At 47.6% G+C, this 15,406-nt stretch overlaps 1 protein-coding gene across 1 annotated transcript in view; it reads left to right on the top strand.

Moving 5' to 3' along the window:
- MIB2 (MIB E3 ubiquitin protein ligase 2) overlaps nt 1–14,690 on the top strand; it is a 35,842-nt gene extending 21,152 nt beyond the window's left edge. The window contains exons 6-21 of the mRNA XM_063317339.1: nt 321–427; nt 2,297–2,491; nt 3,129–3,271; nt 3,517–3,624; nt 4,681–4,785; nt 5,052–5,214; nt 7,295–7,428; nt 8,116–8,264; nt 8,833–8,989; nt 9,201–9,355; nt 10,015–10,141; nt 10,904–11,131; nt 11,999–12,177; nt 12,433–12,617; nt 13,133–13,198; nt 13,979–14,690. Coding sequence (XP_063173409.1) covers nt 321–427; nt 2,297–2,491; nt 3,129–3,271; nt 3,517–3,624; nt 4,681–4,785; nt 5,052–5,214; nt 7,295–7,428; nt 8,116–8,264; nt 8,833–8,989; nt 9,201–9,355; nt 10,015–10,141; nt 10,904–11,131; nt 11,999–12,177; nt 12,433–12,617; nt 13,133–13,198; nt 13,979–14,220 — 2,443 coding nt within the window. The 3' untranslated portion in view covers nt 14,221–14,690. The remainder of the gene's footprint in view (nt 1–320; nt 428–2,296; nt 2,492–3,128; nt 3,272–3,516; nt 3,625–4,680; nt 4,786–5,051; nt 5,215–7,294; nt 7,429–8,115; nt 8,265–8,832; nt 8,990–9,200; nt 9,356–10,014; nt 10,142–10,903; nt 11,132–11,998; nt 12,178–12,432; nt 12,618–13,132; nt 13,199–13,978) is intronic.
- The last annotated feature ends 716 nt before the right edge of the window (nt 14,691–15,406 follow it).

Raw genomic sequence — 15,406 nt, 5'->3', positions numbered from 1 at the left:
CTTTTCAACACACATACCCCCTGGGTTTTCTGGAACTTGGAAAGACTGAGGCAAAATTTTTGTTTTAATTTTCTAGACTTTTATCTTTTGGGGGGTCGTTTTTAATTAAATAGTGCAGAGGGAGAGGGAGGGAGGGAGGAAGGGGAAAAGGAAAAAGGCTTTTTCCCACAGTTCTAGTGTTGATTGAGGTTACTACAGGTTGTATAAGTAGCCTTATTAAATGACCCTGAATCATTGCGGAAAACGGTTTTAGCTGCAGAGGTAAGCATCTGCCTAGCCTCCAACAGATTAAAAAATGAGGTTTATGATTTTCTTTGCAGAGTCACCGTAAGCCCACGGCAGAACTTGCCACGCATCCCTTTGAAGGGAATTTTTCAGGATGCCAAAGTTGTCCGGGGGCCTGACTGGGAATGGGGAAACCAGGATGGTAAGAACCTTTTGTCTGAATCTCTTTGTGGAATAGATCAATTGCAGGGGTGAGTTGAGAAAAATCTCCCCCTTTCTCAGAAGACAAATTGAGCTTTTAACCTTTGCAGTCCTGGAGAAACATTCGTAAACCTAGGAAATGTCAAGAGCCAAACTCTCCCCTATAGAGGGTGAGTTCTTTTACTTTGTCTTTTAATGTCCGTGCTTGAGAAAAGTAGCATGCCAAGAGTACCTGAACCCCTTGCATGCTTCCTTTCTGCATGCAGGGAGTAATCAGACATTCAGAAGGCAATTTTGCCAGCCGGGTAGCCCAGCCCAGTGACTGGCTGCCCGTCTGACTTGACTCAGGTCAAGCTGGAGATTTGCATCAGACATCACACTGTGTGTTTGATATTAATAAAGCTGTGTTTTGCCAAGTGTCAAGGCAGTGATCAGGTGCCCAGGCAATTGGTTCTTTTAGATCCAGAGACAATGACCACACCAGTAAGGAAGGAGACTTTGAGCTTTATTGGCGGGCAATTTAAACAGAAACACAAGAAAGCAGACCAAGCCGGATGATAAGACATCTCATTAAACGACAGTGGAGTGTCCCCAAGCCAGTTTTGCACACACCACCCGGTACCAGGGTCTGTGGCCAAGCTTCAAACTCAAGAGGCAATCCTAAGGTTTTTAGCAAAGTCTATCACTAAAACCTTGTGACTGTGTTTTCATGGTACTGAGACTGCAGGATCTGACCTTGGCTGGAGAGTTCCCAGGGTCTGGGGCACCCGTTTATGATATGATCCAAGAGCCTGGGAAGCTATAGAGATAAGCCACTGCTAGTAACCAATTACGGGGTTTTCTCTTCTCCCCACTTTCCAAGCAAGAGTGAAAAACCAGCAGGTTAAGCACAGCTCAGAATGAATTCTAAACTTCTGTAATCTTCTTGGTATGAAGGAGAAATCAAAAAATGTCACTTAAACTGCTCGAAATACAGTGGTCTTCCGCATTGCCACTACAAGCTGGAGAAAATTGGGGACCAAGTTGTGTGGTAACCTCTACAGCATGCAGCAAAACAGCCAGGGAAACTGGGAAGAAACTAAAAGTAAAGGGTGGATAGAACTATTGTCTGTTAAAATGAATTAGAGGAAAGATGGAAATAAGATTCTGGGATAACTTTTTCCTTGCAGAGCTTAATCTGGCTGATGCATCAGAGGACATGTACCCTTCTGGGCCCTTCAATCTGATTTTTCTCAGTAAAGCCACAAAAGAAACAGTTTTGGAGATGGCATTTGCATTAAGTCATCTTAAATTCCAGCAGGCTCTTGAGATGAAACCAAAGTTGGTTTTGTACATTTTTGTGGGTTTTTCCTTTTTGTTTTTCAATTCACATGTTGCTCATTTGCTAAGCCTTTTTAAATAGCTTTTAGATTTGTTATGTGTTATGTACGATTTGTTATCCCTTATCCTGTAAGAGTCAAAGAGACTTTGCAGAGTCCCGTGATTAAATAGATAGAAGCCAAGATTATCTGTTTTTTATCTGGAGCAAAAATTAAATTTCCAGCTAAACTCAGAGCTTTTCAAAAGCATCGGAACCTGAACTTGAGAATGTGACTTTGGATTCACTTCCTCCTTTGGGCAAAAACTTGCCAGAAACTCCCTTAAAGATATGGACTTCATGAATATTGGTGAGGAGTTACAGATATTGTCCAGGAAGTTCTGGAAAGGAATGTATTTCCACCTCAGGTTCTGGCTTTTGGTGAAATTCATGCTGAAATGTAAAATTCGTGCACCAAAATGCCGGTTCCTTAAATAAAGAAAAAATAATGTTTCTGCAGCTAAAATATACATATTTCTGAATGCTGAGCAGCTCTGTTTCTCTTGCCAACAGGCGGCGATGGCAAAATTGGGCGCGTGGTTGATATCCGTGGCTGGGACGTGGAGACGGGGCGGAGCGTGGCCAGTGTCACCTGGGCTGATGGTACCACAAACGTCTACCGAGTTGGTCACAAAGGGAAAGTGGACCTAAAATGTATTGCGGAAGCATCTGGAGGGTTTTATTACAAGGAGCATCTTCCTAAATTAGGTATATGTGTGCCCTTTAAAAAAAAAATTAAAGGCAAAGGATACATCAGCTGTCCCTAAGTCTGGACCCCTCCCCGTGTTCAGCTGGGCCTTGCTGGGAATTCTGGCCCCCTCCAGTGGACTACAGCTCCCATAATCATCAGCTGGGGCTTGCTGGGAATTCTGGGGGTTGTTATCCAGTCCCTTCCCAAGTTAGGAGGTGGCTGTCGCATGTACACCATAATTCACACCTAAATAAGATTGATAGGAGTGTTACAGTAGTTCTACCTGCAGATAGATAGATAGATAGATAGATAGATAGATAGATAGATAGATAGATAGATAGATAGATAAAAAAAGGCTTGGGCAACATGTCTTAGAATGGAGGGGGAAAGGAAAAATAGCTTTTAGCAAGAAAGCGAACGCAAGAAGGGGCTTGGTAGAAAGAATGGGGTCGGTGATTCCGATGTGATGTTTGCTGCAAAAGGGGGGCGCCCCTTCTCCCGGTCCTGAGAAAGAGAAGGGACACGAATGAACGCATCTGAAGCATCAGAGTAGGTCGGTGGTGACAATCCATACCTTAAACCTTCTGGTTAGGTTTGATATTTTTGTGTTTTTTCAAACCTTCTCCTCCCTGCCCACCCTGGGCCCTCCTCCAGGCAAGCCGGATGAGTTGCAGAAAAAGGAGAGCACAGAGGGGCACCCGTTCCAACACGGGGACAAGGTGAAATGCCTCCTAGACATCGACATCTTACGAGAGATGCAGGAAGGCCATGGAGGCTGGAATCCCAAAATGGCTGAGGTGGGAGATCTGTATTTACCCAGACTCTACTTGGCAGTGTAAATGCTAATCCTTTTGTTGGAAGGGGGCAGGAACACTTAGTCCCCTTTATTCAACGAAGAGGGCAATGCCAAATGATCGGCCTGCTCTGAAGCAGCAAGGATGATGGGTTGTTGGTTTTTGGCTTTCTCCTTGCCAAGTGGTGACATTCTCCCCATCTCACATTTCTTTCCTTTCTTTGCTTCCTTCCCACCCACCTTCCAAAGTTCATTGGCCAGACAGGAACAGTGCATAGGATCACAGACCGAGGAGATGTGAGGGTCCAGTTCAACAACGATACCCGTTGGACGTTTCATCCTGGAGCTCTAACCAAGGTGGGTAAAGATCATTCCCCGGGCAAAGGATCTGAAATTTGCTCTCATCTCTCAGCGTGTGGGCTAACGCGGGAGAACAGGTGACTATTTTCAGATGGATAAGATTTAGCTTGGGCTTGGTATGATGGAACTGTTACTGTTTCACACATGGAATAAAAAGTCCTCCTTTTTCAGGAGAAGCAGGACAAATCTTAGATTTTTCTTCTCATGTGGATCTTTCTAGGCATATCCAAGATAGGACAATATCCTCCCATTATATCAATGACGTAAGTTAAATAAAGAATTCACTGGCCTGTATGCAGAATTGAATCTGAGTTACTCAGGCCTGTTTAAAATAGAATTCTTTGAGTAGAACAAAGACCTGATCAGAAAGAGCCATGCACCCATTTTGCAGATAAGAACAACCGAGGTTAGCGTGGAAGCCACTTTGCTTCCTCTGTTAAACGTTGGAAGCTAGAAGTTTCTGGAGATCTGAAACCAGGCCCTGTTGGGAGATCAAGTCAGCTTCCTCAGTCAGGGCAAAATAGCCAAATGCTTCTATGATGTGGTCCTAGAACAAAGCATGTCATGAGAGTGGCTAATCAATATCATAGTTAGTGAAACATAAGCGAGCCAGGAAGCAGCCGCTAACCTATCATCGCTGACCTCAAAATGCTAAGCAAGGTTGGCTAATTAGCACTGGGATGGGAGACCAGCAGGAAATCTCTGGCTAGATTGGGATTTAAAAAAAAAAACCACACACACATACACAAACTGCTTGGACACGCCCAGGAGACGGTCAGAATAATGCTAATTCAAGGGCAGTTTTACAATTGCAACCCAGCAGAAACAGTTCATCTTGTGAGGATGCTGGCTGGGGAATTCTGGGAGTTGAAGTCCACCCATCTTGAACTTGCTGAGGTTGAGAACACTGCTCTAACTGGTTCAGCTGAGCCTGGCAGAGTTGAGAGAATTCACCTGTTTAAGGGAAAAAAAATCAGTTCTTTCCATTCCTCTGACATACCCAAATCCCAAGAAAGAAAATGTGGAAGAGTTTGCCTTTCTTTTCCCTTGTAGCTTAACACCTTCTGGGTTGACGATGTCGTGCGGGTGATCGACGACATGGAAACGGTGAAGCAGCTGCAAGCCGGTCACGGGGAATGGACGGATGAGATGACGTCGGTGAGCTCACCTCCCTTAACCGCCATTTTTTAAATTTCCTCGCATCGGTCTAAATTTAAAACCATTTTTAGCCATGTTCTCGACACTTTTTCAACAGAACCAAGGGGCTGATAGGAGAGGGAGACCCATCGGTCCTGCCCACTCCTGCCAAACCACAAATTATGTATTTTCTATTTCCGCAGCATTTTCTCACTCGCTTCCCCTTCTCTCCGCTTCGGCCAAACGGGGGAAATCACCCAAGGTTGTTTCCTTTTTCCCGTTTGCAGATCCTGGGCCACATCGGTAAGGTGATCAAAATCTTTGGGGACGGAGATTTGCGCGTTTCCTTCGCCGGCCAGTCCTGGACCTTCAACCCAGCGTGCCTGACAGCTTACCAGAGAGAGGAAGATGCTAATCTTATGACCACCCAGGACACCAGGGAGTCAAAAAGTGAGGGGAAGCCTTAACCCCAGTTCTTTGCAAAATGGGTGGTGGTGGCAAGAAGAGCTTTAGGGATCACCTTTATGTAGTGTTTGGAACAGCAGGAATCAGCTGAGGTGCAGTGATGAAACATTCAAGGATATTCCAGGAGCTCAGCGAACGAAGCAGGGGCCCTTTGGATCACCAAGCTCTAATCTTTAACCTTCCCACCAGGCAAAAGGGCGGGCCGATATCCCAGGAAGCAGGGCAGGACATATTCCCATCTGTGCAGACTCAGCTTGGCACTTCCAGAGCTCTGCACAGTGCTGGACTTTTCCAAACCTCTTCAATTAAAATTGCCTGGGAAATGGATGTGCGTGAAAACATGATTGTAATTGTGTTCCTCTTGGCCTGTGGCATCTCTGAAGCCTCTGATTCCCCTCCCCACACACAAAACCGTCACTTATTGTCCCTCCAGGAAGTGACTGCTTTGGACTAGCCACGTCCACTGAGGCAGCCATTTTGAGAAGGGGCAAGCTTCCCCCCGTGGCAGCCATTTTGTGAGTGCACCCACAGCAGGCACTCCACATTCCAGAGGTGCTTCCGTGCCTTCAGATATCGCTCATCCCAGCAATGGGAAGATCATCGTGTGGGAGTCGAGTGGGGTCAGACATGATCGCTGCAGGGGCAGAAGGCCCTCAGGCCCTGCGCTAGCCGTCTCAACCTGCTGGTGATATTTGTCTTTCTTTTTTTAAAACAACTTTATTAGATTTTCAGAACATACTGTAGATAAAAAATACACAAGACTGGACAATAAGACTAAAAAGGTGTAGAAATAAATAAGAAAAGAATACATAAAGAGTGACTTCTGACTTTCTACAGCAAAGGTGTAACATAAAAAAACCTACATCAATCTCTTACTCCAATTTTAACTCTAATGAACTTTATTTTTGCACCTCCATCTTTTCTTCATCCTGCCTTAAAAAGTCCAAATTTTCTTCTGGTATCTTCCGACGTTTTAAACCAAGTTCTTTTTCTTCATATTTCACCAGTACAGTCTTTCCCATTTCCCTTTTTAGATCCAATTCTCTCTTTTCTTTAAATTCCAACACTTCGATCTTTTCCAGTTCTCTTTTTAACTCCACATTCCTAATCCCCATTGTCTTCTTTCGAAATCAGCTTTGTCCTTTGGGTATTTCACAGCATTATCAATTTTCTCCAACCGCTGGCACACTTCAATATCCGCAGCTTCTGAGAGGTTGTCCAAAAACTGCATGACTTTAAGACAAGACTCGTCAAGAATCAGTTTAATTTCTTCCGTGTCTCACCACAGTAGATTATGGCACCCTCTAGTGGCCCGGGAAAGTAAACACCATTCAGAACGTGGAAGTTATTTTTTTAAAGAGCATAAGTTGTTTTGCTAATAGAATAGTGAAAGGATCCGACGGCTAATTATTCATGGAGATAGACCAATCAACAGAGTAGAAAGTAATAACCAAAAAACTTTCCCATAGGAGCATAAAGGCAGAAAGGACAGACTTTGGCTCCACATAGGTAGATTCGTTAAAATAAGGGAAGTCTTCAATATTTCCAAAACGTAACTTATAAAAAAAAGCAATAAAAAAAACAGCAACCTTCACTTTTAATTTTACACGATATTACAAGAGGCAAATGTCCAGGTTAAAGATCACAAAAGATAATGAAAATCACCAATAGGTTTAGCTTCTCTTAACTGTAAAAAGCCTCTCTTAAATGTCGAATAAACATAAAATTAAAGCATCTTAGAAATGGGGTGGCCCGATCTAGTGTGTTGTTGGGCTCCAGCGCAGCCACAAACAAGGTGACAACCCGCCTCCCAGTTGTCCCGGTCACAGATTGATCACGGGAACTCTGTTCCGTGACCCCCCCCCCCGAGGAACTGCTGTCTGGAGAACAAACGGGGTGATTTCCAGGACTCTCCTTACCTCCAGAGAATTCTTCAGGCTACAGGGGTCCTGCCTGCACCCAGAACGGTCTGCACTGCCAGCTCCCCTTCAAAAAAGGGAACAGATTCATCGGCCGTTGCCCACCAGAAGTCGTCATATTTGTATTTCTTGCTCCTCTTTGACAGGTTCCTTGGCTTCCGTGGTGGGGCGGTTACTTTCCCAAAAAATCGAGGCCGACAGTCCCGGCCGCCTGGTGGTTGAGGCAGCCCACGGGAACGCTGGCAAGGTTCGGGACTTGATCCAGAAATACCCCGACAAGGCAAGTGGCTTCTGAGGAACGTTCTTTGGGTCAGCTCTGGATTCAGATGTGTTGGGGAAAGGGCCCCTCCCTCGCCCGCATTGGCCCATCCCAAGAGCAAGGTGCAAAATGTTGCCGGAGCTGTAAAAAATGACCTCCAAACAGGAGGCAGGCGAGTCTCTCCGGAGAGAGAGATCCATACAAGAGGAGTCGGGCAGAAATACCTTTCAATCTGTAGTTCTTAAACTGGGGGTTATTCGGGCAGATCGTGGGGGTAACCGAGCAATTTGTTGTTTGTGAGTCGAGGAGCCGGCTTGGGACTGCCGCTGCTGCAATGCTTGTGCAAAACAACAGTTTGCTTTTTGCTTTTTTTGCAGGGGGGGCATTATTTGAGACTGGGAAAAGGGGTAATTGGGTCAAATGGTTTAAGAACCACCGCCTTAAATCACCCCTCTTTCTGGTTCTCTGTATTGTGTGACTTCCTGGTCTCTGCCACAAATTGGCATGGCTCTGGGTGGCCCCAGTCCAGCCAAGATCAAAAAGAAGCCAAGCCAGGAATAATGCATTTGGCATTTAATAATAAGGAGTTTAATACATTTAATCCAGAATTAGCTGAACGGAGGGGACCAGTGTTGGTTGTGCCATTAAATGAGCCAGGACAGGGTCGGCTGGCCAGTCCTGTAAACAGATGCTAAACTTCTTCCACAGGTGGATGTGCAGAACCAGGGCAGGACCGCTTTGCAGGTGGCTTCTTATGTGGGGCAGGTGGAAGTGGTGAAGCTCTTGCTGCAGGCTCATGCAAGTATTAACCTGCAAGATGAGGAAGGTGACACAGCCCTTCATTATGGAGCGTTTGGGTAAGAGCTATGGGGCAATGCTCCTCTTGCAGGGAACATAGCTTCGAGAAGGGGCATGGGGGAAGACTGTTTTCTCCAAAAGAAGCGGCTGGTCTTTAAAAGAAGGAGGTTTCCAAATCAGGGAATTAATTAATAAGTGGCATGCACTTTTCATCTCCAAGGCTCCCCGGGTTTCAATTCAGATGGCATGACATGAAAGGAAGAAGGGATGGGGAGGGAGGAGGGAAAAAAAAGCAAATGTCCTTAGAGTTCTTAGACTTAGAGGTCCAGCTAAGATGGAACCTATTCCAGGAGCATGATGGGATGGTTGCCAGCTAGATGACAGTTGAGGAGAGTCCAAAGCAGCTGCCCTTTCGGCTCTCTGTTTCTCACTCTTCGTTAATGGTGACAATGGTGATGGGGCAGTGGAGAAGCAGAGGGTGGATGGTGAAGATGGCTGAATGTTCTTCCCCCTTCCCAGCCATAAAGAAAATAAAGAAATGACTGTAACAGGAGAAGGATTTTATTCCCAACTAGAATTCTCCCACCTCCCTTGTATTTTTGCCATTTCCACTTTTGTGTCAACCAGGAATCAAGCAGACGTCGCCCGGATGCTTGTCAGCAAAGGGGCCAACGCGAATCTCTTGAACAACGCCAGGTGCACGGCCCTGTACGTCGCCGTCAATCATGGCTTCACGGAGGCTGTAAAAGCCTTGTGCGAGCTCAACTGTGACGTGAATTTGCCAGTGAGTCTTTCTGTTTGGGGATAAAAGTTAGGAAGCCCTTGAGCCTAGGCTCTCTGAGTGGTCTCCCATCCAAAAAAGAGCTTTTTTTGAACCCACTGAGTTTTTGGGTTCAGTGAAAGGCTGCGTTTTTTAAAGCATAAAGTAACACATGTTGAGAATTTCTGATCCTTGCCACCGTTTCACTGTGTTAACGCCCCCTCTGTCCCTTCAGGGTTCCGCCGGTGATACCCCCCTTCACTACGCCATCACCGCCGACTTTAAATGCATCATTGAAGCGCTCACTGAGGTTCCTGGCATTGATTTTACTATTCAGAACCAACAAGGATTCAACCTGTTACACCATGCAGCCCTGAAGGGAAACAAGCTGTAAGCAAGGGATGAGTAAAGCATGACAAGATTAGAGTTGACTTCCATGACATCAGGACAGTCACTCTTCAAAATCCCAGGGAAAGCCACCTGCCACAGAATGTTGGCCAACACATCAAACTTCTGTGCAGGAAGAGAGAGGCCATTTTGCCTCCCAGGAGAATTATGCAAGGGACCTAGAGGCATAAAAGGCTTCCTGCTTTTAAGGGGTTGGTGTGGAAATCCGAAAAGAATGCGCTACTTACTTAAAGAGGTAGCGGTCTGAATAAAGTTCAAAGGCCTGCATTCATCATTTAAATTACAGGACATTTAGATGTGTTTCTAAAGGTGCCATGATAAAGGCAGGGAATATTTTGGTATCTGGCAGCATCACTGAAGGATTTTGGAAGGCCTGAAGACAGCTGGGGTGATCCTACAGAGTTTCCCTGGTTTGGGGGTGGCTGAGCTGATTCTTTAAAACTATATTCACCCTAGTTCAGGGCCTACACTGTAGGCTTGAGTGGGTTTCCTACCTCAAAATATGGCTTTTTTAATCCCAGGAGGGATCTCTGAAATGTATATTCCCTCTTTATGACAATCAATACCCTAAATACACTGTTTTCTTCCTTTCTTCTGTGTCTTTCTCTTTTCCCTTTGCTCTCTTCTTTTCCACCTCTCAGAGCGATCAAGAAGATCCTCGCAAGGGCTCGGCAATTGGTGGACGCCAAAAAGGATGATGGATTCACCGCTCTGCATCTCGCGGCCCTGAACAATCACAAGGAGGTGGCAGAGATTTTAATCAAAGAGGTAAATGTAGGGGGAAATGATTGGGGGCATGGGGGGGTGGAGAGGTTTCTGGCTTTAGGGAAGATGGAAGCCTAAATTATCTGAATTTTGCTGTAAAATCACGATCAATCTCATGTTGCCTGTGGATCTTCTAAGGAAGGTACACAGAAGTGTGGAAGCATATGCTTACATTTATACACTCAGGCTAAAAGAAAGTTGATTCACCCCAAATACCCTCCATTCCCAGTCTTGATCCTAAAGTATCTTTCATGACAAGCTCAACTTCATAAAAGCAATTTGCCACTGCTTTTTTCCATGATGACTTTTAACATCCGGGTCTCTTTATAGGCCTGGGATCTCCTAGTGGTCTCCCAACCAAGCCTGATCTGTTCAGGTTCTAAGGCCAGACAAAACTGGGTGATGGTGGTGGTGGGGAGTTCTGAAACATTCACCCCAGCTGCATCTTGATGCAAAACTGCTAGCAAGGCAAGACTAATATTTGCAGGCAAGTTGTAGGGTTTGTGGCTTTCCTTGGCTACCTCTGGCATCAATGGGGGCAAGTGTCTGCCATGCTCCTGAGTTGAAAGAAACTGCAAGCTGGTCCTGCTGTTGGAAGAGGAAAAGGGAGAGCTGGTTCAACCCCGTATAACCCTTTAAGAGCAAATAAATTTAAGCCTCTGCCAAGATTAAAGTTCCAGCTGGGAAAAACTGGGTGAAGATCTGCGGAATTGAAGGCTGTCGCTTCCCCACGCCTTCCTTCCCAATAAACATCCCCCTTCCCAGGGCCGCTGCGACATCAACCTCAAGAACAACCGCAACCAGACGCCCCTGCACTTAGCCGTCACCCAGGGTCACGTGGAGATGGTGCAGCTGTTGGTGAGCGAAGGGGCCGACGTCAACGCAGAAGACGAGGATGGCGATACGGCCATGCATATAATTTTGGAGCGGGAACATCTAGTGTCTGTCATGGTCGAGGAGCAGCCGGATCAGGAAGACAGCCTCTTCTCAAAGGTGAGAGAGGTGCTTGAACGCAGGATCAGGTGAAAAGTCGGGTCAGCATCTGGATCTTTGGGGCTCCCCATGGGTCTCTTGGCTGGGACAGGGCGGAGGAAGTCGAACTCCAAATCCATCGGGGGGTGGGGTCAGCCTTCCCAGACAGGAAACACAAACAGATGGGCTAATGCTACTTTATTGTAAAGCTACATTAAAGAATCTTGCAAGTCTGAAAAGACAATTCTCCCAACTCCTTTATAACCCAATAACTTAGGGAAGGCCTCTCCTGAGCCTCTTGCTCCGCTCATTATGCAGCTGTGGGCTCAGCTCCCTCTTATCTGACCGTTCCCCAGGCAGTGTCTTTTCGCCCATCTCCCAAGGTCTTTCCCACATACCATTACAGGGGTGTCACAACTCCACAGCCCCAGTTTGTGTTTCAGGATTAGGGTTGTGACTTCCATGTTTCCCCCTGAAACTTCCCTCAGTTCCCCACATAATATCTGAGCATTTTTGTGCTCGTAAAAGGCTTTTTGGAAAACTCAAGAATAGTTTTTGGTGCCATTTTGACTGATATTAACAAAAGCTTGACCCAAGTATATGTGCCTTCTTGAAACACAGATCAGCCCTATGAGGTAGGCCAGATCAAGATGCAAAATTGGGGCAGGGTTATTCTGAGGTTTTTCTCTCACCCTTCCTTCTACCCCGGACTGTGTAATCCAGGGTTTCTCAACCTTGGCAGCTTGAAGATGTGTGGACTTCAACTCCCAGATTTCCCTAGCCATTACTGGTGTAATCACTTCTCCAAGTCCCTCCTTAACGGCTTGCTCCTTCTTTCCCCCTTAGTGGCTCTCACCCAGTGTTCTTCCCTTCTCCGTCCTCCTCCAGCTTCAGGCCTCTGGTTTCCTCGGCAACGCCAAACTGAACATGGGAGCTGCCCTTGCGTGCTACCTGGCCCAGGAGGGGGCCGACATCAACTATGCCAACCACCGGGGCAAGTCTCCGCTTGATCTTGTCTTGGATGGAAGCATCGCCCAACTGATCCAGAACTTCTCCCAGAAATACAGGTGAGGATCAGTCGGTCCCAGCTTCATCCGCTGCCGACTTCATCCCCGCAATCGCCAGGAACGTGCCCTCGCTCGGAACGTTCTTCGTTGTTGGAGCACTCTGAATGGGCTTTGTGTGGGTTTAGTGGGGTTTGGCTGTCGCAAGATGTTTGATCCTGCTCAATTGTAGCCATCACTGACACAGCCATGCTGCTCTCCAGTCACCACTAACCTCGCGTGGCCTCTTTCTGTCTGTCTGTGCTTTGTTGGCTACAGAGAGCAGCAGGATTCCTTAGAAAGCTCTGCCATGACAAGCAGCCTGAGACGTGTCCGCACAACTCCCAACACCATGACAAACCTCAGCGTGGCAAAGGTGGCTGCCCCTTCAGAGTGCTTGGTCTGCTCGGAACTGGCACTCCTGATCCTCTTCTACCCTTGTCAACACAGCATCGTGTGCGAAGGTACTTCTGCCCCTAAACCACGTCTTCCGTATAGTGTGACTGAAGCATCTATTTCTTAAAGGTAAAGGTAAAGGTTTCCCTTGACGTAAAGTCCAGTCGTGTCCGACTCTAGGGGGCGGTGCTCATCTCCGTTTCAAAGCCTTGGAGCCGGCGTTGTCCATAGGACACTTCCGGGTCATGTGGCCAGCATGACGACACGGAACGCCGTTACCTTCCCGCCGAAGCGGTACCTATTGATCTACTCACATTTGCATGTTCTTGAACTGCTAGGTGAGCAGGAGCTGGGACGAGCAACGGGAGCTCACCCCGCCGCGCGGTTTCGAACCGCCGACCTTCCGATCGACAGCTCAGCGGTTTAACCCGCAGCGCCACCGCGTCTATTTCTTACTCGCTTCATATTCCTAAGTTCAGCTTGTTTTTGAAAGTAAGGAAAGAGAGTCTGCTGGAGGAGCGCATAGAAATAAACTGGTGTCTCTCTCATCCTTTTCCCCGTCCCAATTTCTCTTTGTAAATAGAATGTTCCAGAAGAATGAAGAAATGCATCAAATGCCAAGTAACAATTACCAAGAAGTTAAAACAAGGTGAGCGTGATCCCTTGATATCTTTGCATGCTTCCCCTTGCTTTTAGCCAAAATGTGTAGAATGGAGATAGTATCGGGAACATCCATTTATTATGATCGGCCTTGCAGGAACGGTGAGATGGAAAGCATTGGTCTGGAGTTCCTTTGTTTTCCTTTGCCCTCCTCCTCCAGTTTTCTACCTGGGTTGCATTTTTGTCAATTGGAAATGTAAGGGCAGGGCTGGTGCAGTTTTCCTTCTGTTTTTACAAGGCTTGTTTGCATGTCCCCTGAACCCGTTTTTTTGTTGGGTGAATCCTGCAAATGCTGCCCTTGTATTTAGTTTAGGTTCCTGGGTGAGGTTGTACAGTTTGCGAATGGTGATAAGCACAACAAAACAAGCCAGATGATGGCTTAGTGTGGCGTGTGAGTCCAATTCCTGGCCTTTTTCCTCCCTGTCTCTTCTCCCCGCCCAGAATAGGGAGTGCAGAAACAAATGAGAGATAAACCACAGTTCAGACAACCCACCAGCCGTGCTCCCCAAAAGTCAGGATTTATAAATGAAACAAATCATGGTTTCTAAATGTCAGTGGATTAGATCCATGCTTCCCCCCCCCGACCCGGAGGATGGTTTTCTGCACCTCATCCTCTGCCCCAACAACCCGCCTTGCGTCTTAGCAGGACACACCGGCTGGAAATTTAAGCAGAACAGAAATTTACGCTTGGGACGGCGGCACAGAGGGGTGTCCTTCCCCGCACCGCCTTCCCACGCCTGCGGCTCACCCTCTCCTCTCCCCACGACAGACAACTCCGAGGTCGACGGTGGCTCCTGCCCACAGGCCGCCAACCAGCGGAAGCTCATGGAGGATCTGCAGAGCCGCTACCGGCAGATGGAGGAGCGGATCACGTGCCCCATCTGCATCGACAGCCAGATCAAGCTGATCTTCCAGTGCGGACATGGGTCGTGCCAGGAGTGCGGGGTGGCCCTGAATGTGTGCCCCATCTGCCGACAGGCCATCCGCGAGAGGATCCACATCTTCGTCTGAGGACTGGCTCCGCCACCGCCCTGCCGCTACCCTGCGCCTCCCGCCTTTCGTTTCGGGTTTTGTTTCGGTCAGGAGGGTTTTGGGCGGGCCGGAGGGTAGATCCAAACGGCGAAGACCTGGGCCAGTGGGGTAGAACGATGCCTTTCCTTCACAGCTTTCTCCAGTTTCAAAAAGAGGAGAGACCTTCCCAAAAGTGCATGTTTCCTTCCGTCCCGCGGAAAAGCAATATTCTTGCACTTCAAGAGGCGGGACGTGAAGCCAGTTCCGCCCTTCCGGCACCAGGGCCCAGCCAAAGGGAGAGCTGGGGAGGCAAAGGGAAATTGGATTTTCCAGGGCCAGCTACACCCTGATGGAGAGAGGGTGTGCGTGCACGTGCGTGTGCGTGAGAGAGAGAGAATGTGTGTGTCCTTCAACGTGAAGTGGGGAATGTTTGCTGGCAAAAAAATACAACACATCTACACAAGCCTTTCTCTGTGGGTGCTAGCGTTCCTTCCTCGCGTGCAGTAAGTTTATTTTCCCCGCTCACAATGGCCGCGTTTTCCAACTCGGAGGGCTCGGAAATCAGTCAGCTCAGGTGCTGTGCCCTTGGTTTTGGCTGCACCTCTTAATGAGGTCGCCAAACCAGTTGGCGAGTTGCAGCCGTGTGCGGTAAGGAGGGAAGGTGGGTGCCGGGAAGACGGAAATCGGCCCTTGAGACGCCCCTGCGAGCGGAGGGGAGCCAAGAGTGTGAGTCATAATTCCAATGAAAATATGAAGGATTGGCCCGACAAGAGTGAAAGAAACTCTCCAGGGAGCCATCGATGCGAGCCTGGCTGAGATGCTTTGGAACCGCCTGAGGCAAGGCCTCTTGAATAGAGAGATTAGCTGTAGTAGTGAAATAGACTGACAGGAGGCTCTGACGTGGGCTGGTCCATGAAGTCACGAAGAGTCGGAAGCGACTAAACGAATAAACAACAAAGTGAAATAGAGCCTCCAGCATCAGGGGCAGCATACCTTCAAGGTTCATGAACTAAATGAAAGACGTCAGAAGTGCACAACTGTAATGGCCTGCAGTTGGTTATCGGACTTCTTCCCCGCCAAGCAGCCGCAAACCGGAATCTCACAACAGCCCCTAATTTGAGACCAGCTTTAAAAGGTGGCTTCCCTCCCCTGCTCCTGATTGATCTGTACCAAGGAGAATACGAGT

Source organism: Candoia aspera, chromosome 18, assembly GCF_035149785.1.
Source record: "Candoia aspera isolate rCanAsp1 chromosome 18, rCanAsp1.hap2, whole genome shotgun sequence".
Classification (NCBI taxonomy): Eukaryota; Metazoa; Chordata; class Lepidosauria; order Squamata; family Boidae; genus Candoia; species Candoia aspera.
Note: the sequence above shows the minus strand (reverse complement) of the source record. Positions and strands in the feature narration are given on the sequence as shown.